The sequence below is a fragment of the Anabrus simplex genome, chromosome 3 (assembly GCF_040414725.1).
Source record: "Anabrus simplex isolate iqAnaSimp1 chromosome 3, ASM4041472v1, whole genome shotgun sequence".
In the NCBI taxonomy this organism is placed as follows: domain Eukaryota; kingdom Metazoa; phylum Arthropoda; class Insecta; order Orthoptera; family Tettigoniidae; genus Anabrus; species Anabrus simplex.
Genome location: NC_090267.1, coordinates 354582740 through 354603337, shown reverse-complemented (window position 1 = coordinate 354603337; position 20598 = coordinate 354582740). Strand labels below are relative to the sequence as shown.

The 20598-nt window shown below is 38.8% G+C and overlaps 1 protein-coding gene across 3 annotated transcripts in view; it reads right to left on the bottom strand.

The window, feature by feature from the left end:
* Nucleotides 1-20598, bottom strand: part of LOC136866366 (uncharacterized) — a 130788-nt gene that overhangs the window by 83646 nt on the left and 26544 nt on the right. For all 3 annotated transcript variants that reach the window (XM_067143241.2, XM_068226716.1, XM_067143240.2), the window contains exon 3: nt 17758-17887. In XM_067143241.2, coding sequence (XP_066999342.2) covers nt 17758-17887 — 130 coding nt within the window. The remainder of the gene's footprint in view (nt 1-17757; nt 17888-20598) is intronic.

Sequence of the window (20598 nt, the reverse complement as noted above, 5' to 3'; positions counted from 1 at the left end):
TCTCATATATTCTAATGTGTGCAATAAACATTTTCACTGCTTTTGGCAGAGTCTTGAACTCCGTAATACTTCTTTGTACCTTGAAACTGGACGTTTCAGTTCTGTGCAAGAGCTGCCTAGCGGTCATGGGAGACGTTGTAACCTGTCAAACAAGTATCCTTTCATGTGGACAAGTAACACATCGAGTTCCATTACAGATAATCAGCTATCGGTAGCCGAATACAAAGATCAAACCAGAGTTGTGGAGAAATGCAGAGAACTACTACATTAAATAATTCCACAAACACTACATTACCGCCCTTCTTCCCGTGACTAGCCGATCCTAAACTATTGCAGCCAAAGCAGTGCTGTTAATTCCAGTAAAATTCATTCTTTGTATTTAAAACATATGGAATGACGTGTTTAACAATTCTTGTATTTTCGCTGAACATTATATTTATATTTTTAATGTAATTACAGCATCTTGGTACTGAACGGTTTGCACTTTAGAAATACGGCCGTTTTCATTCCTGTGTGTTTATGGAAGATTGGCAACATTGCATCAGACATCGAAGCCTACGAACTCGGAAGCTATTTAACGCTGGTGATTTACTGTAGTCTATTACATGTTTTACGTTTCTGTGTTATACTTGAGAAAATCGCCAAAATGAAATGAACAAAGCTGCACAAATTGACTCATGCGAGTAAAAAAATACTGTACTCTTTCAGATTTCTTCGTAAGTAGGGCCCATAAATGTAACACAAAATGATACAGAAGCGAATGAATGTGTGAAAACACTTGATGGAAGAGCTGATTGTAGTGTTCAGAACGACAATGACCAGTGTGAAATTTATGGTGTTCAAGACAATGAAAAGTCAAACATTAAAAAACGTCAACATTTCAATTTTCAGGCAAATGGAAATTTCAGTAATCGTAGCTTGAATTACTACCATGGCTGTGCTATGAAGATGGAATTGCGAGGTGTGAATTGTGCAGTAACTTTCGTACTATTGCTGACCAAAATTCTAAAGTTGTATCCGAATTTTCACGACCATTAAAACTGGAAACTTTTAAAACACACAAAAAATTCTATCCTCACTTGAAGTGTCAAGAGGCTGAAAGTTTTAAGAAAAATGCCAAAAGTGCACTTTTAGCGAAGTGCGTAAAGAAAATGAATGCTAATATGTTACAGCATATGAATTCATTGCTCATGACATATATTGCAAAAAATAACGGTTTGATTGCATTGTTAAGCTAGTTGAATGTTACCGATTCAGAGAAGTACAGTATGTAAATGATACACAATGCAGAGAATTTATTTCATACATTGGTCTTTGTGAAGCTTTGATATATGAAATTAAGGAAAGTTCATGTCAGTATCTTACTCAATGGATCAACAGATAAATCTGATGATGAGAAGCTGATACTTTACATTAGTTTTTTTCTTTAAGAAAATAAGATAACTTTCTATTGTGTCACTGGAGGGTGCAACAAGTGATAGCTACACTATATGGAAGTTCTAGAAACAGAATTGCTTCAATTAGGGCTTGGAGAACTCTTCACACCTACAAAACTAATAGGTACAGGGACTGATGGAGCCCCATGTGTGATTGGTGTCCGTAATGGTTTGCTTACAAAAATATCTGAAAAATTGAGAACTTAGTAAAACGTTCATTGTGTCGCACATCAACTCCAACTCATTGTTCATCACTCACTGAAAAATATGAAACTTAAAATCATTAATGAAATTGATTCTATACTCAGGAAACTATATAAGTTTTATCGACATTCACCAAAATGATTTTGCAAACTGACGAAAATTTTGGAGTTGCTGGAATGTGTAGTATCTAAATTGCAGTACTTACACCAAGTTAGATGGGTAGCAAGCAAAATTACATGCTTTACATGCAGTTGTCAAAGACTGGGAATGCCTAGTGGTGCATTTAGAGAATATTTCTGAAAGGAAGGGTGAAGAAGGAATCATGGCTAATGGTCTTCTAAAGAAGATCAAGCACTTCAGATTTGTCATCACAATTCACTTCTTGTTTGACTATCTGAGTATATTCAAAAGACTTTCACTTGCATTTCAGAGGTACGATCTGATTGTGAGTCAGATACGAGAGCATGCAAATAACGCAATTACCGTATTTACTCATGCATTAGACCCCCTCGCGTATTAAGACTCCCCCCCCCTGGCTTTTCGAGACGAGGAAAATGAAAAAAATCTTGCATATAAGACAACCCAACGTAATTCGTCACAAAAGTACAAGGATTCCGCTTCGAAGCGGGTACAAGTCTTACTGCAGCTCTGATGACATTGCACAAATTTGTGAATAGTTTCGTCCGTACAACCTATGCAATGAAAACGCATGGAATCCATGCAGTACATGTGTTTTGTAGTTAAGAAATGTCTACCTCTGTAGTGTAGCCTACTGCAGCTTCTGATAACATCGCACAAATAGGTGAATAGGCCTAGCTTCGTGTCCGACCCGCGCATTGCAACCATGTATCAGTCATGCTATATATCTGTGTTTTGTAGTTAATAATGTCCACCAGCGTAATGGTTAGCACAATTAGTTGCTGTTCTCGGGAGTCTGACTTCAATTCCCGGTACCGTACTGCCAGAGATTTACGAATGGCAGGAAGGTTGATATGCGGTAAAAGCGGTACATGTAACTCCCCTCCAATGGGGGTGTGTCTAAAAAGAGCTGTACCACTTCGGGATGAGGAAACGAGTTTACTTTAGTTGAGAAATATTCGCGGTTATTGCTATTTATACAGCAGGCGAGATCATTAACAAACTGGTCGTTTAATATCTCGTAACTCGGGCCAATATAGGTATATATTTGGAGAGAAGAAGTTTAAAACGTGATTAAAGCTATCCAATTAAAACAACTGCTTTATTCGCCAACGTACCTAACAAATAATAATACTGTAATTATAATATTAATAATAATTTTATTTGCCCCCCCCCCTCCCGTACTTTAAACGATATTCGGAGATGCGAAACAAAACATACTAGGGTATGCGTTATTTAAATAAAATGAGACAACGAACGTACGAAATTAAACATCATGATAATAAAACGCATTACCGCCACACCTCTAGATATCCATAAATATGGTATATTTTCTTGTTGTTTATTTTTATTCTTTCTGTCGAGGAACCTTTGGCACTATCAGGGCGATAATATACCTAACCTAAATAATGTGGTCTGTCTTATCTCATGGACAGCTGTTTACGTAAATCCTGATGTGATAAATGTAGAGAACAAGCATGAAATGTACTTAAAAAATAAGGGTCTGTGTTTCAACAGCCGCAGTTATCAAAAGAATGTTTCCAGTTACTATGTATTACATTTGGAAGTACAACACGTAAAATACGCTAGTTATCAGCTGTGATCAGCTGATGGTTTGGCATGCCTTCTACAGCACGGCTTTATTCAGAAGGAGTGGCTTCTGCTACATATACCAACTGGGAATATAAGAGATCATCTCCAGAAACCATTTGGGAATAGATTCACACTGTTTAGACTCTATAGTCGGGAAAAAAATTATTTTTAAAACGTAAAAAAAGACAGGACCTCGTATGCTCTCGACTGCAATGCATGGTTCAAAGAGAATGAAGTATGACTGACACGACTGACGAGATGGCAGTGAAGATGACATCACTTGGAATGCCGACACGCCGCTAGCAGGGCAGGGAAGTTGGAGGCGCAAGGCGATAATTCAAATGAAAGCAGGGATCAGGTTTACTGTGTGGTAGGCCTAATGATGAACTAAGAGACAAATGACTGGCCATTAAGTTCTTTTGTATCAATATTTAATTATATGATAACACGATACCCTTATTCCTTTTTTCTACGGGGTCGAGTATGAAGTAAGACAAATCTTCGTAGCAAGTTTTTATGGCCGTATGCCCTGCCTGACGTAAACCTCACCAGAGGAATTAATGAGATGTAACGAATGATGTGATATGGGTAATAAAAACAGACTTTTATATGTACCGTACGCCCAAAAGTCGTGTTCACCATTTATTGTCTTTTTACGTTTAGGAATACTACCTTCCGATGAAAATAGCCAGTGTAACTTAAGTACATTCTAGGTTTGTTAAATAATAGTATAGAATGTTTACACGTACAATTTATAGCTCTTTATAGCCTAGAAGTCATGTGTCATTTGTGAGGTATCCGTGTTCACCTTGGGTCCACGGAGTAGATGTAGACATATTTCCAGTCGCGGAACTAACCACGGAGGTACACTAAAAGTTTGTTCAAGACAACCACCGATATCTATATTTAAATCACAACTCCAGCTATCAATTCAAAACCCAACCGGCCATGTGGCATTCAGCCAGTCTTGGTACCTTTGGTGGTATTGGGTACTAAAGATGCAATGATAGCTTAGATGTAGCGGCATTTCACGAATTTTGGCAGCATACATTAGGAGTAATTGCTGCCTCCTTATCCGTAAAGATAGAACTCTCATTTCAGCGAGTAGGCTGGGAAGGGGGCTAGTACGGAAAGCTTCCGTTGCCAGCCTAACTCCACTATGGTGAATAATGTCTAAAAGACTCAGCGTAGATTTTGATGTTGAGCCACGAGCCGCACTTCCATAGTCAATTTGGGAGAGGACCCCCTTCTTCTTCTTCTCCTTCTTAGCGTGCCTGTCCGCCTCGGACGTTGGCGATCAACATGGCTATTCGGGCTTTATCCATTGAAATTCGGAACAGTTCTGCAGATGTTTTGTTGAACCAGGTTTTAAGGTTGTCAAGCCAGGAAATTCTTCTTTGCCCTGGAGATCTTTCACCTTCTATTTTCCCTTGCAGGATAAGTTGAAGCAGCTCATACCTTTTCTGATTCCTCATGATGTGTCCAAAATATTGTAGTTTACGACACTTGATGATGTTGATCAGCTCTGGTCTCTTGTTAACTCGGGGTAGAACCTCAACGTTTGTAATCTTCTGAGTCCATGATATTCTCAAAATTCTTCTGTATAGCCAGAGTTCAAATGCTTCCAGTCTAGCAGTGGTGGCTTTTGTAATAGTCCATGTTTACACACCGTAAAAGAGAACTGAAAACACATAGCACCTAAGGAGCCGCATTTTGGTATCCACGGTAAGGTCGCGATTCTTGAAGGTTGAGCTCATTGAATTGAAAACACTTCTCGCTTTTCCAATGTGACACTTTATCTCTTGCGAATTGTCCCATGCTTCGTTAATGATGGTACCCAGGTACGAATACTGTGAAACTCTCTTTATACTTGCTCCATTGAGGAAAAGATTCACGCCTCGGATGTTCTTCTTACTGATGATAATCAATTTTGTTTTATTAGTGTTGATGTCCAGACCATATCTCTTGCTTGTTTCAGAAATTTTGTTCATCAACTTCTGTAGCCCTTCCATCGTATCTGCAAAGACAATTGTGTCATCTGCGTAGCGCAAATTGTTGAGTTTGACACCATTCACTGAAATTCCTTCCTCCACATCAAATAGGGCTTCTTTGAATACGTGCTCAGAATACAGGTTGAAGAGTATCGGTGATATTATACATCCTTGCCTGACCCCTCGGCGTATTCTCACTTGCTCAGATTGGTCTTGATCTATTTTCATGACTGCAGATTGGTTCCAGTATAAATTTGCTATTATTCTTAGATCTTTCCCATCAATTTCTGTTTTCTTGAGTACGTCTATCAGGTGTTCATGAATCACGCGATCAAACGCCTTTTGATAATGAGGCATGCAAATACATTACAGTTGATATCCCTACATCTTTGGAACAGTACCTGTACACTAAATATTGCTTCTCTAGTGCCCCTGCCGTATAAAAATGTAGCAGCACCGCACGGTCAGCCCCCCACAAAGTGATGCTGAGAAACTTAAGCATGGTAAGTCCCTTCATGCAGGCAACCTTCAACTGATGGATGTGGGGCTGCCACATTAGTCTCTTATCAAAATGGAGACCCAGGAATCTGCAGGTATCTACCACTGGTAAGACACTGTTTCGCAAGTGGAGCTCTGATGCTCAAGCCGATGTCGACAGAAGTGTAAAACTGAGGTTTTCGCCGCTGAAAATTGAAAACCATGTTGCAGGGAACATCTGTTGACTCAGTTAATAGATTGCTGTAGCTGTCTCTCAGCAAACGCCACTCTTCTGGAAATGTAATGTAGAGCTAAATCGTCTACATAGAGTGATGGAACGACTGCGGGCCCAGCAACGGCAAATATGCCATTGATAGTGATTGCGAACAGCATGACACTCAGTACCGATCCTTGAGGTACTCCATTTTCCTGAACGTAATATTGAGATAATGCATTCCCTACTCAGACTTGAAAGAGCCGGAGGGACATTAAATTCTCAATAAACGTTGGCAAATTTCCCCGAAATCCCCACTGGTGTTGTGTGGAGAGAATCCCATATCGCCAGGTAGTATCGGTAAACTTTCTCCAGGTCAAAAAACACAGTGACTACGTGTTCCTTCCGGAGCAAGGCCTCCTGAATGGTGCTCTCCAATTTGACCAGATGATCAGTGGCAGACCAATGAGAGCGAAAACCACACTGGTAGTTAGACAAGAGACCTTCCTTTTCCATGGCCCACACAAGACACCAGTTAACTATCCTTACAAATAGCTTACAAAGGCCATTTATAAGGCATATTCGCCTGTAACTATCCAGAAGTTTTCGATCTTTACCTGGCTTGGGAATCGGTATCACAATTCCCTCACGCCACTGAGATGGAAACACACCCTCACTCCATATTCTGTTGAATAGGGTGAGGATACCCTTGAGACATTTGTCACTCAAATGCTTCAGAATTGATTGTGGATTTTGTCTGGACCAGAAGACGTGTCTCTGCATAGCGCGAGTGCACTCCGCAACTCCCACTCCGTGAAAGGCACGCTGTAGGGATGTGAAGCATTAGAGGCGAAAGAGAGATGAGTCATGAACTTAATCACTGGTAATATGTTATGATGTTATGTGTATAATTCTCAACTGAACTTGGAAAAATGTATTTTTTAAATTTTTACTCTAGTAATCTGTACATATACCTTAGACTGTTATTCCTTTCAGCTTTCAGTCTGCATTTGCAAGCCTCTCAGAATTAACTAAGTGTAATGTGAAAATGGGAACTAATATTTACTGGACATAACTGAATTATTACATCAAAGCATCTAAGAGTATTTATTTATTCATCTGTCATGTCGACTTATGTATCCAGCCGTTATCTGTATTATCGGCCATTGTTGGAACTGTTTCCTAACTGTGGAAGTTACCAGACCAATTTAATTCAAGTTATTTATCCATTATTGTCAGGCATTTGACTGGACGATCTGATGCGCTGAATTATCATTTTGTAACTTATGCGCACCTTCGCGGTGCACGCATTGAATTATGGGACTGGCTACTCGCCTAGCTCGGTGTGAGCTCAGTAGTCTGCAGGAGTCTGCTTGCCGCGACTCTCCAAGATGGCTGTGTTGTGTGAAGCTCCCAAGCGGACGGCTTGGCAAGAAGGGAAAGCAATTACTATGGAGCCGGACTCCGGCGGTTAAACCGTAATGTCAGGGCTAGGCCCTGTTATTTTTTGAAAGTTATCCAGTGTGCTCCAACCTTAATATTTTCTTAATGTAACATGTAAACTTGGTGCAGTGAGTTAACCGTTATCGGTATGAAAAGTTTCAAGTGTCTCGTAAGTTGGATATATTAACTCCAAGTAAGTACTGAAAATTTTAATTTATTGGAGGGATCCCGTTCGTTCAGGCACTAGTGTGAGTAATTTCATCGTGGACATGAGCAACATTATAAACAACAATTTTGGTATAGTGCAACCTTGTAAGCAAAATTTGATATCTATTTGTACCGAATCCGTTGGAAAAAAGAAAATTTAATGTAATGTACGGAGCTCGGGATCGCTAGTTATGCATCTATGAGGTGATATTTTGTGTAAGTGATTCTATCTTACGTTTTTGTCGGTGTGCATTATTGCCAACTGTTTTTCTTGATGTTCATAATGATGATGTATCTTATTATTATTACTTTTTTTTTTTTTTTTTGTAATTCATTTCGGTGCGTGTTTTCTCCCTTAATTTTTTCCTGGTTGGTGTTTTTGCTGTCTGATTTTGTCCTATTGCCTTCGTGGCTGGTTATCTGTACGTGATTATTATCGCATTGTTACGGGCCTTAATTAATGACACCTCATATTCGCATCGTAGCGCATTCCACGGCCCCCTCTGTTCTAAAGTATGTAAACCGCTGGTAAATTGATTAACTAAAGCTAATGTAAACTGGTACTATCACCTCTTGGATAAATAATATTATTATTATTATTTTAATAACTTAAAATCTTAAAATTGAAATTTGCTGGTCAAAATTAAGTTTAATAATGGGAGTTTCCTTTCATTGTCTTATTATCTTTTCTCCCATTGTTTGGGTCCCTTGCTTTTGTCTTTATTACGTCAGGTCACCCCTTCTTATCTAATCTGATGATACGTTAATATTTTGGGTGGCTTTGATGATTATGATGGGATCTTGGCTTCGCGTTGGTAACGGGTAGCTTCTGTTGGGTGTTTCAGTGTTCTTTATTATTTTTATGAGCGCACCGTTATTTGTAAATTTCCTTTAATATACTTCATTTTGTTGGGGTTGCTGTGCGCTATTATTTTATTGTGTTTTCATCTAGCTCGTTTCTTTGGAGTAATGTTTATTCGCAGTTGGAGCCACTAAATTTTCTTCTTTTTCGTGTGTCCTAGTGTGCGTCTTGTAATTTAGTATTTTAGTAGTGCAGCAAATTTCAATTTTAAAGTGATTTTATATCGCGGGCCCGCATATCGGTTGCAACCAATTTTTAAATAATTTTAATGTTTCTATATGTAAGGTAATGAGTTATTAATGAATTTTCAAACCTTAATTTTGGCGGAAGCCTATGTTAATGTGAGCTCCATTTCTCCTTAATTTCAACTTTATTTTAAAATACTGTTTTTCTCATCTAGTTTGATTGCATTTTTAAATTTTAGAAAAAGGGATATATATATATTTTTATTGTTCTTATTTTATACCATTTTCAAATTACATTTGCTTAGTAAATTTTCTTCATTTTAAATTTATCTGGTGTGTCATTTAGTAGCTAGCAATATTTACCTGGCAACCTGTCAAAGTTATGTAAGACCCTGGCCTTTTTATTCTCGTCTTTGCCCTCCACGCTTCATTTTTTTTTTTTTTAATGCTACTGCCCTTCGGTAAGTATTGTGCTTGTTTTCTTCTTGATGTTTGTATTTTTCATTGGATGTTTTGTTTACTAATTGGTAAGGTTGCAGTAGTGTGTGGTAGCAATTCGCTGTGGTTGTTGTTGTTGTTATTCTAACACCTTGATAAGTTGCCCAGGTCAACATTGCTAGTTGCTAAAAATAAAATAACTGGTATTTAAACTTGTATTTGTAAGACCAAGTGTAAAGTCTAATCTAACTGTTGTCTGTTTCATGTCTATCATGGAGTCTCGCCCCTTGCCAGTTCCTAGAATGTTGCGGAAGCTGGAGTTAAGCTATGAGGTGCAGATTCGTGGTAGGAAGCCATCCGGTACTATCCAGGGTGATGTAGAATTACTTTCAGAAATTGCTGATCTCCCCATTGTTGTACCTGACATGTCAGAAGCAGAGATTGGTGAGTCTGTTTTGTTCATTACTGATGCCTTAGATGAAATAAGTGAATTAACTGAAGCCTTTAAAACATCTCAACCTTCAGAGTACCAGGTACAGAGACAAATAGCTCGTGTAACGCATTACACGAATCGCCTCCAGGATCTGTTTACCTTAAAAATGGATCGGTCCACTCTGAACCAATGTACTGTGTTGCTAACTAGGGCTGTTAACATATCTGCTGATTTGAACGTCATCATGCAAACTCTTAAATTGGGAAGTATTAATATTAATGCTGGTTCTCAAGATAATGACCCCAATATTTCTGCTGCTCATGATTTTAACCAACCCATTTCTAGCTCTGTTTTGGGTAATCACTCATTAGCTGCTTTTCATGGCCAACCTGTATTATTGGTTGATAATCCTGGCATGCTAAGGTGCGATAATGTGAACCCTGTTTGTGATTTGCTTAAAGGGGTTAACAAGTTGTCCATAGATTCAATTGAGGAAACAGTGTCCTTTTTGAGATTACTGGTCGAGGTAAAAGAGACCGCAAATTGTTTTAAACTTAGCTCTTCCAGTGTATTCCGAACCCTATTTTCCCATTGTGTTGGTATCCTTAAATCTGAGATCTTAGAAGCTTGTTCGGGTGATACTACCTTGGACCAATTTCATGATGGGATTTTAAGGAAGTTTATACCGTTCAGAGCGCTCAAGGATTTAACTGCAAAACATTGTTTTCGGGTACAGTTGTATTCTGAAAGCCTGTTTAACTATGTCAATGACCTTAAGTTTTATTGTAATGTGTTCAGGCTATCTATTGATGAGGCAAATATGGTAGATAGTATAATGAGTGGTGTATCCCCTGAGTACCGTTCATACCTGTCCTTTAGGAAATGTCCTGAAACCTTTAGTGAGCTGAAAGTGGCTTGTATTAAAGCTGAAGAAGCCAAACATGGTGATAGTTGTAGACCTGTTAATGTACCCCCTCCAACTGGTCCTTCTCCTAGGCAGTCCTCTGGTCTGAACGCCAGTAGTTTAGGTGCTGTTTCAAAAAATGTTTTGCTTGCGGGTCTAAAGACCATCTGAGGAACAAATGCCCATTGGTAAAGAGGAAGAATTTGCCTACTAATAATTTTCCAAGCCCCCAATTTCAAGGCGTTGCTTACCCGGTGCCAAATTATCCACCTCCCTCTGCTAATTTCAACTTGAGTAATACTAATCAGCGCATCTGACTAGGTGAAAGTACTGATAACGCAAGCCCCTCCATGAGTAATTTGAATGACCATGATAATACTTATGTCTATGATAATGATGTTGTTTGTCCTGGTGACTGTAAAAGTATTTCAGGGAGTGTCCATTCTAAAATTCCGATTATTCCTGTAGAAATCAATAATGAGCCTACATTTGCACTGGTGGACTCTGGCAGTGTTACCTCTGCTATTAATTGGTCTTAGTTTTCTAAAAATCAATCTGTCTGTAAATTTCCGAACCTTGAGCCCCTTTCAACTGTGTTTCATGCCGCAAACGGCTCTGTCTTGAATGTTAAAGGTTATGTAAAGGTCAAAATTCGTATTAATCATTTCACCTAGAAATTTAATTTCATTGTGGTCGAAGGATTATCGCATGATGTAATTCTTGGTTACGACTTTGCTGTTCATGTAGGATTAATTCTTGATGCCCATAATCGTTGTCTGTCTTTCAAGTTTTGTACAGATTATGCTCTGCCATTGGTCAATTATCTCCCTTGTTCTGGTAAACATCTCTGTTCTATTGATGCACACGACCAAGTTACTGAGGAAAAATGTGACCTGAGTCATTTAACTAGTGAACAAGCTCAACTGATACATGAATTGTGTGATGAATTTCCTGAGGTATTCACGGATAAGCTAGGGGTAACTAATGTGCTTGAGTATAAAATTGATGTGAGTGACACCATCCCTGTTCGATCTCCTCCCTATCGTCTATCTCCCCCACGTATGAAGGTTCTGAAAGAAATTATTGATAAGATGCTTGAGGAAGGAGTTATCAGGCCTTCAACTTCTGCTTATGCGTCCCCCATCTTCCTAGTCCCTAAGCCCCAAGGTGGCTTCAGGCCTGTGATCGACTACCGATTTCTCAATAAGATTATCTTGCAATCAATTCCACTACCTGACTTGCATACTTGCTTTTCATTCTTCTATGGTGCTAAATTTTATTCTGTATTTGATCTCAATCAGGCGTATCACCAGATCCCTCTGGCCGAGGAAAATAAGCATTTAACCGCATTTATCACGGACTGGAACTTATACGAGTACGAACGAATCCCGTTTGGCCTCAGTACGGGCGCAGCTGTGTTGTCGAGACTACTAGATTCCATATTGTCTGACATTAAGTTCAGGTTTGTGTACAATTATCTTGACGATGTCGTCGTGTACTCGGAAACCTTTGAGGAACATCTCTCTCATATCAGGGAAGTGGTTCGTCGCTTTAAGCAAGCTGGTCTCACTGTCAAGCGATCTAAAGTTTCCTTTGCGCAGCCTCGTATGTCTTTCCTGGGTCATATCGTATTGCCTAATGGTGTAGCTGTGGACCAGAGTAGAACCCAAGCCATCTATGATTTTCCAGTACCTAAGGATCAGAAGGGAATAGCCCGCTTCGTTGGTATGGCCATTTTTTTCCGAAAATTTATCCCAAATTTTGCCCAAATTGCTGCTCCCCTTAATGCCCTTCGGCGTAAGGATGTTAAATTTGTCTGGAAGGAACCTCAACAAATTGCTTTTGATAAACTTAAATCTGCTCTGGCAAACGCCCCTGTCCTGGCAATTCCTAACTTCTCAAAACCTTTCATTATTCAAACTGATGCTTCTGGTTCTGCCGTTGCTGGTGTCCTCCTCCAAGAAGATGAGCTAGGTAGGAGACCCATTGCTTATGCCTCGCGTACCCTGAATTCAGATGAAATGAAGTATTCCATATACGAACTTGAATGTTTGGCCGTTATTTTTTCCCTTGAAAAGTTCCGCATGTATGTAGAACACTCTTAAATTTCTTCTTGAAACTGACAACATGGCACTTAGTTGGGTATTAAATAAACCTAAGCGCACGGGTAGATTGACCCGTTGGGCAATTCGCATCTCCGCCTTTAATTTTGATGTTCGCCACATCCGTGGTACTGAAAATGTTGTAGCTGATGGATTGAGTAGGATGTTTGGCGAAAAGCCTCCTGACCCTCTTGATTTTCACGTCAATTTCCTTCCTAACCATTCTGCCTGCCAGTTCAATTGCATTAATGCTATCTTAACTGACTCCCCGTTGCTGTTCCATGATATGTCAAAATTGCAAGCTAGTGATCCTGAAATTAGTTCCATTGTTAAACAACTTGAAGATGGTAACGTTGTTAAGCCTTATAAGCTTGTTAACAATGTCCTATGTTGCAAGGCCAGACATGACAATAAGTACAAAATTGTGTGTCCTCAAATCCTCATCCCTGAAATCTTTAAGTATTACCATGACTCCCCCATGGGAGGACATTTAGGTGTTTTCAAAACTTGTCAAAAGATACGAACGCATTTCATATGGAAGAATATGGATTTTCACATTAGGGAAATGGTCAAAGCTTGTAGACTGTGTAGTATAAGTAAACCTAGTTTGAATACCCGTGTTGGGTTGTTGTCCTCATCTCACCCTACTAAACCAATGGAGAGACTGTTCATTGATTATGTCGGAGCGTTCCCATTAAGCTCTAAGGGAAATCGATTTGCACTAGTGTGTGTTGACGGTTTTACCCGTTTTACTTGGATTTTCCCGACGAGAAAGATGGATGCTCAGACCACTATATCTTGTCTCAATTCGATCTTTTCTGTATTTGGTCCTCCTAAGTTTATTGTGTCTGACAATGCTAGATCCTTTGCCTGTAACCTGTTTAGGAAGTTCTGTTTTGATCTCTCGATATCCCACGTCACCACTACACCTTACTATCCCAACCCCAGTTTTGCTGAAAGAGTTAACCGCAACGCACGTGCTGCCCTCATTGCATACCACCATAACCAACAATCTAAATGGGATTCTTGTATTCATTGGCTTACTTATGCGTTTAATTCATCTGTTCACGAGTCTCATGGCCAAACACCCATGTCTTTAATGCTTGGATTTACCCCATTTTCCCCCATCTCTAATGTGCTTAACATTGATTCTCTCCTCCCTGATGATCCAGACCCGGAGGAGATTCGTAAAATGTGGAACAGAGCTAGAGCAAAACTTGTTGTTTCCTATGATCATGTGCAAAAGAAGTATGACAAAGGACGCAGGCCTACCAATCTATCTGTGGGTGACACTGTTTTTGTCAAGTCTTATCCTAGTAGTAAAGCTGTAAATAAATTTTCTGCTAAATTAGCAGCTCGTTATCACGGTCCTTGTACGGTATTAGAGTTCTTAACTCCAGTATCCTTGTTAGTTAACGACCCTATTGCCAAACGCATTAGACGTGTACACTTGAGTCAAATTAAGCCCACTTAATCATCAAAATTTTGTAAACGTATTTATGGTCATGTAAACTGAATTTCTTTAAAAATTGCATTTAATAACTTTCTTCAAAATTATGCAACTTACTCACACGCAAGATACATTGTCAAATATTACTATCGATGACAGACTATGTAAATTATTATGATTATAAACTTCAAGTGACATCAAAACTTATACATCTAAATTTTCAACGGTATCCTCCATCAGACATTTTCGAGTGCTACTTCGTTTCGGCTGTTCGAGTGATTAGTTATGTGCCATGCCACGACGCCATTATTGCCTGTGTTGTGTATTTCGACCTGCAAAATTATTTACGGTCTTTGGAACATTATTCTGTGCTCCCACATATTATGTTGCAGTTTGTTTTGCGCGCGCTTTTCCAGCCATGCAACTATTTTAAGAGAGCAAGAATGTGTGATAGCTATGGTTGCCTACTACGCTCTGTACTGGTATGATAATCCTACTCTGTGTCATGTGCTGTCAACTTGTGTGGTGTGTGATGAGACGCTGGCCACGTTGCATCCCATTCTGTTCACACTCAACATGTAATCTGCTAGTATTGTGTGAAGGTCAACATTCCTGCAACCAAGTAAGACCATTCCTTGTTATTTGAACCTGAAAAAAAATTTGGTGTGTCTCTTCCTGTATCCAACGTATGAAGATTTGTTTGGACATTGAAATTATACCTGTGGCATGCTATCCATTGTTTTGGACTTGCGCCTCCCCTGTGTTCTGGCTTCGGGAGGGGAGAACTGTAATGTGAAAATGGGAACTAATATTTACTGGACATAACTGAATTATTACATCAAAGCATCTAAGAGTATTTATTTATTCATCTGTCATGTCGACTTGTGTATCCAGCCGTTATCTGTATTATCGGCCATTGTTGGAACTGTTTCCTAACTGTGGAAGTTACCAGACCAATTTAATTCAAGTTATTTATCCATTATTGTCAGGCATTTGACTGGACGATCTGATGCGCTGAATTATCATTTTGTAACTTATGCGCACCTTCGCGGTGCACGCATTGAATTATGGGACTGGCTACTCGCCTAGCTCGGTGTGAGCTTAGTAGTCTGCAGGAGTCTGCTTGCTGCGACTCTCCAAGATGGCTGTGTTGTGTGAAGCTCCCAAGCGGACGGCTTGGCAAGAAGGGAAAGCAATTACTATGGAGCCGGACTCCGGCGGTTAAACCGTAATGTCAGGGCTAGGCCCTGTTATTTTTTGAAAGTTATCCAGTGTGCTCCAACCTTAATATTTTCTTAATGTAACATGTAAACTTGGTGCAGTGAGTTAACCGTTATCGGTATGAAAAGTTTCAAGTGTCTCGTAAGTTGGATATATTAACTCCAAGTAAGTACTGAAAATTTTAATTTATTGGAGGGATCCCGTTCGTTCAGGCACTAGTGTGAGTAATTTCATCGTGGACATGAGCAACATTATAAACAACAATTTTGGTATAGTGCAACCTTGTAAGCAAAATTTGATATCTATTTGTACTGAATCCGTTGGAAAAAAGAAAATTTAATGTAATGTAGGGAGCTCGGGATCGCTAGTTATGCATCTATGAGGTGATATTTTGTGTAAGTGATTCTATCTTACGTTTTTGTCGGTGTGCATTATTGCCAACTGTTTTTCTTGATGTTCATAATGATGATGTATCTTATTATTATTATTATTATTATTATTACTTTTTTTTTTCATTTCGGTGCGTGTTTTCTCCCTTAATTTTTTCCTGGTTGGTGTTTTTGCTGTCTGATTTTGTCCTATTGCCTTCGTGGCTGGTTATCTGTACGTGATTATTATCGCATTGTTACGGGCCTTAATTAATGACACCTCATATTCGCATCGTAGCGCATTCCACGGCCCCCTCTGTTCTAAAGTATGTAAACCGCTGGTAAATTGATTAACTAAAGCTAATGTAAACTGGTACTATCACCTCTTGGATAAATAATATTATTATTATTATTTTAATAACTTAAAATCTTAAAATTGAAATTTGCTGGTCAAAATTAAGTTTAATAATGGGAGTTTTCTTTCGTTGTCTTATTATCTTTTCTCCCATTGTTTGGGTCCCTTGCTTTTGTCTTTATTACGTCAGGTCACCCCTTCTTATCTAATCTGATGATACGTTAATATTTTGGGTGGCTTTGATGATTATGATGGGATCTTGGCTTCGCGTCGGTAACAGGTAGCTTCTGTTGGGTGTTTCAGTGTTCTTTATTATTTTTATGAGCGCACCGTTATTTGTAAATTTCCTTTAATATACTTCATTTTGTTGGGGTTGCTGTGCGCTATTATTTTATTGTGTTTTCATCTAGCTCGTTTCTTTGGAGTAATGTTTATTCGCAGTTGGAGCCACTAAATTTTCTTCTTTTTCGTGTGTCCTAGTGTGCGTATTGTAATTTAGTATTTTAGTAGTGTAGCAAATTTCAATTTTAAAGTGATTTTATATCGCGGGCCCGCATATCGGTTGCAACCAATTTTTAAAATAATTTTAATGTTTCTATATGTAAGGTAATGAGTTATTAATGAATTTTCAAACCTTAATTTTGGCGGAAGCCTATGTTAATGTGAGCTCCATTTCTCCTTAATTTCAACTTTATTTTAAAATACTGTTTTTCTCATCTAGTTTGATTGCATTTTTAAATTTTAGAAAAAGGGATATATATATATTTTTATTGTTCTTATTTTATACCATTTTCAAATTACATTTGCTTAGTAAATTTTCTTCATTTTAAATTTATCTGGTGTGTCATTTAGTAGCTAGCAATATTTACCTGGCAACCTGTCAAAGTTATGTAAGACCCTGGCCTTTTTATTCTCGTCTTTGCCCTCCACGCTTCAATTTTTTTTTTTTTTAATGCTACTGCCCTTCGGTAAGTATTGTGCTTGTTTTCTTCTTGATGTTTGTATTTTTCATTGGATGTTTTGTTTACTAATTGGTAAGGTTGCACTAAGCATAACCATAATACTCTTATTTGTAAGTAACTCTGTAGCTTTGTTCAGTTCCACACTTCTTATAATTAAAAACTCTGTCTAACCATCAACATCGTGGTCTAACTCTACTTCTCTTACCTTCCATGGCTGAGTCCATTATACACCTTTCCTCATAACACTCACCTCACATGATCCCCCCCATCAAAGCCAGCTAGGCAGCAGGTACCTTGACATACATCCTTTGCATTCCATGGATTTTATAAAGTTCTTTAACTGAAGCCAAATAAAAGCTAGTCTGATAGCAAAAAATAGACCATTCAAGTTTCAACATCAGATAAAGTTCCTCACACATTCTAACTAGTTTAACCAAACAACAGTTCTGAAAAAGATTGTTATATTGTACACATTAAAACTTCACATACAGAAAGGTAAAAGGGAATCTAGGCCAAGTTATAATGAAAAATAATTTAATGAAACTTGTGACTGGTAACAGTTTATATTATTTCATAAAGAATTATTTCACAGTCACGGACAAGGCCTTCCTTAAAAAACATGCTTATGTTAAAAAAAAAACCAGTTGACATATTATATACAAAATCGAAATGACAAGATATCCTGATGTGACATTGCCCATGAAAGCCTACACCAATAAACTACAATAGATATAGTTTCACTATAACATTAAAAGAAATTCACTCTCGACCAACCTGCTTTTGTTGATTCTTCTGGTTAAATTTTGGAGGTGGTGGTCGAGGTGGTGGTTTCTTCTTTACTCGTTGTGGCTGATCAAAATGTACAGATGAAGATCGCGTTAAATCACTGTTCCCAAATGGATCACTGAAACAATATTGACGTGTCAATAAAATTAACAGGTCCAAGATAATGAGAGAGTATACATGACATAGTTAACTCTATCCTCAGCAGGAAAAGGAAGGCATATGATCTTTCAAAGAATGAAGGTTATCGGTAAAAGAAAGGGTACATTTATGAAATGTATAACAAAACTCTGGAGAACTGTTTAATGTTATACATCTAGTGTCATCATTATTTAAAATACTGGTAGTGGTTTAACTGGTGAACTGTTAAATGTTATACATCTACTGTCATTATTATTCAAAGTAGTGGTTTAATTCTGAACTGTTAGGTGTTATACATATATTGTCATCATTATTAAAATAGTAGTTTAACTGGTGAACTGTTAGGGGTTATGAATCTTGATGCAAGTGTAAGAGACTAAGGTAAATTGAAAACAATATTCTTTAACCCATGGGTAAATAATGCAAGTACCAAGCTCGAATCATTATTATTATTATTATTATTATTATTATTATTATTATTATTATTATTATTATTATTATTATTGTGATTTGTGAGATAGGGCTATGAAGTGTTTACATCCATTTATTATTATTATTATTATTATTATTATTAATATTTATGGACGATCGTATTATTTGTGAGGTTATGTCACGAAACGTGCTGTACCGGTATATATACAAGGGTTGGGGCAAAAGTCATGGCAATTTTTTTTTTTTCTTGAAGATACCAGTCCGGTTGGAAAATGTGACATATACAGACGAAAGGACAAGGTGTTAACTACATGTGTGGACAATGAATAGTACTGAAATATCGTAACACACTAATTTATTACGGTAGCATACAGGGCAATATGGCCTTCCCGGTGCAAAAGAATGACAACACAGTACACATAAAGTTGACATGACAAACCTGGGCCTAAAGACACTCAAAGTAGTCCCCTGCTACTGACACCACACGCAGCCAACGATGTAGGAGGTGCTGAATACCATCTGCCTCAGCATTTGCTGCACCATGTGTGAATCGGGTCACATTTTGGCGCACAGTATTAGCAATGTCCTCGTGTTGCAAACCACCTTCCGCGTAGTGGTTCCTTAATCTTTCAAATCAGATCAAAGTCACAGGGCGAAATGTCAGGAGAGTACGGTGGGTGCTCCAATTCTTCCCATCCCCAACATCACAGTAGCTGCCCTACACACTCTGCTTTATGTGGTTTTGCATTGTCGTGCAGGATTATTGCACTGTCCACAACATCCAGGTGTTTCTCCCGAACGCTAAGTCTTACCTGTCGTACCAGGATTTCCCTGTAGTACTGTGCGGTCACTGTTCTGCCATGTGGAGCAAAGTGGCAAACAATGACACCCCTGACGTCATAAGGGACGATCACCATCAATATGACTGGGGAAGGATTCTGACGGACCTTCTGCCTCCTTGATGATCCAGCATGTCGCCACTCTGCGGACTGACGCTTCAGTCCTGGTTCGTATGCCCTGGCCCAAAATTCATCGATGGAGATTATTTGTGACAAGAATTGATCACCGTCCTGCTGCCAGTGTGCAAGGTGGTCGGAGCATATTGCATAGCGCACCCACCTTTGAACTTCCGTCAGTGCATGCGGTACCCACCGCGATGCGATTTTGCGCAGTTGCAGCTCATTACGCAATATCCTGTGGATGGTGCGTTTCTCAATGCCACTTGCCCTCTCTAACTCCAGTAGCGTCCATCGTCTGTCTTCATCCAGGAGTTGCTCGATGACGGCATGTGCCACGTCGGTCCGCACACTGACAGGTCGTCCCGAACATTGCTCATCACTGGTTGACACACGTCCTTGCTGAAACTTTCCTATCAACCGTGCTACTGTACGGTATGGCAAGAGCATTATTCCCAAGGGCTTCCACTAATTACACTGTGACATTCCATCGCATTTCACCCTCGGAGAACAGCTATTTTGATGTAAGCGCACTGCTCAACACAGGCTACTTCCACCTCGCACGACACTCGCCAACTGACTGATTTCACAGCCCTCGCTGCGCTACTACCAGCTATCACATAGCCACCTGTTGTTCTGCATACACACTATGCCTGCAGAACTTCCACACGACACATATACGTTTGTGATCCGTTCACATATCTACAAGAAAAAAAAAATTTGCCGTGACTTTTGCCCCAATCCTCGTGTGCACATATATATTATGAATTTATTTAATGTAAGAATACACAATTAATAGTATATAATTTATTATTATCTGTATATATGATCTATAGTCCACTACAATATTGTGCAACACACTGTAATATCCAGAATAACATATCGTTGGCACTAGACAGTTGTAGAAAGTTCTTTACATTATAACTAGGCTATTGGGCACCTCAGAATGTACGAGAAAATACGTTGTAGAAAATTTTTCTAGAAGCCTGGCCAGGCAACATATATGAAGAGACAGTCTTGTGAGTGAGAGTTGAGTTATTGTTAACAGGAGTTGTTTTTGTGAACTCTTGTGACTGTCAACATGCACCTCTAGCAGTCAACTGTTTCAAGATGACAGTCTTATTCTTCTGATTGTTTTTGTAGTAGAGTTTTGTTTTTATGATGGCAGCTTATTAGTTTATGCCCGTGAATTTGTGTGTATAAGTTGTAGAAAAAAACCAGTGTATGCAACTGAAAGCATTTTATGTGCGTCTTTGTGAATACATCAACTGACGACCATGACAAGGACGTAAGAATTTATGAG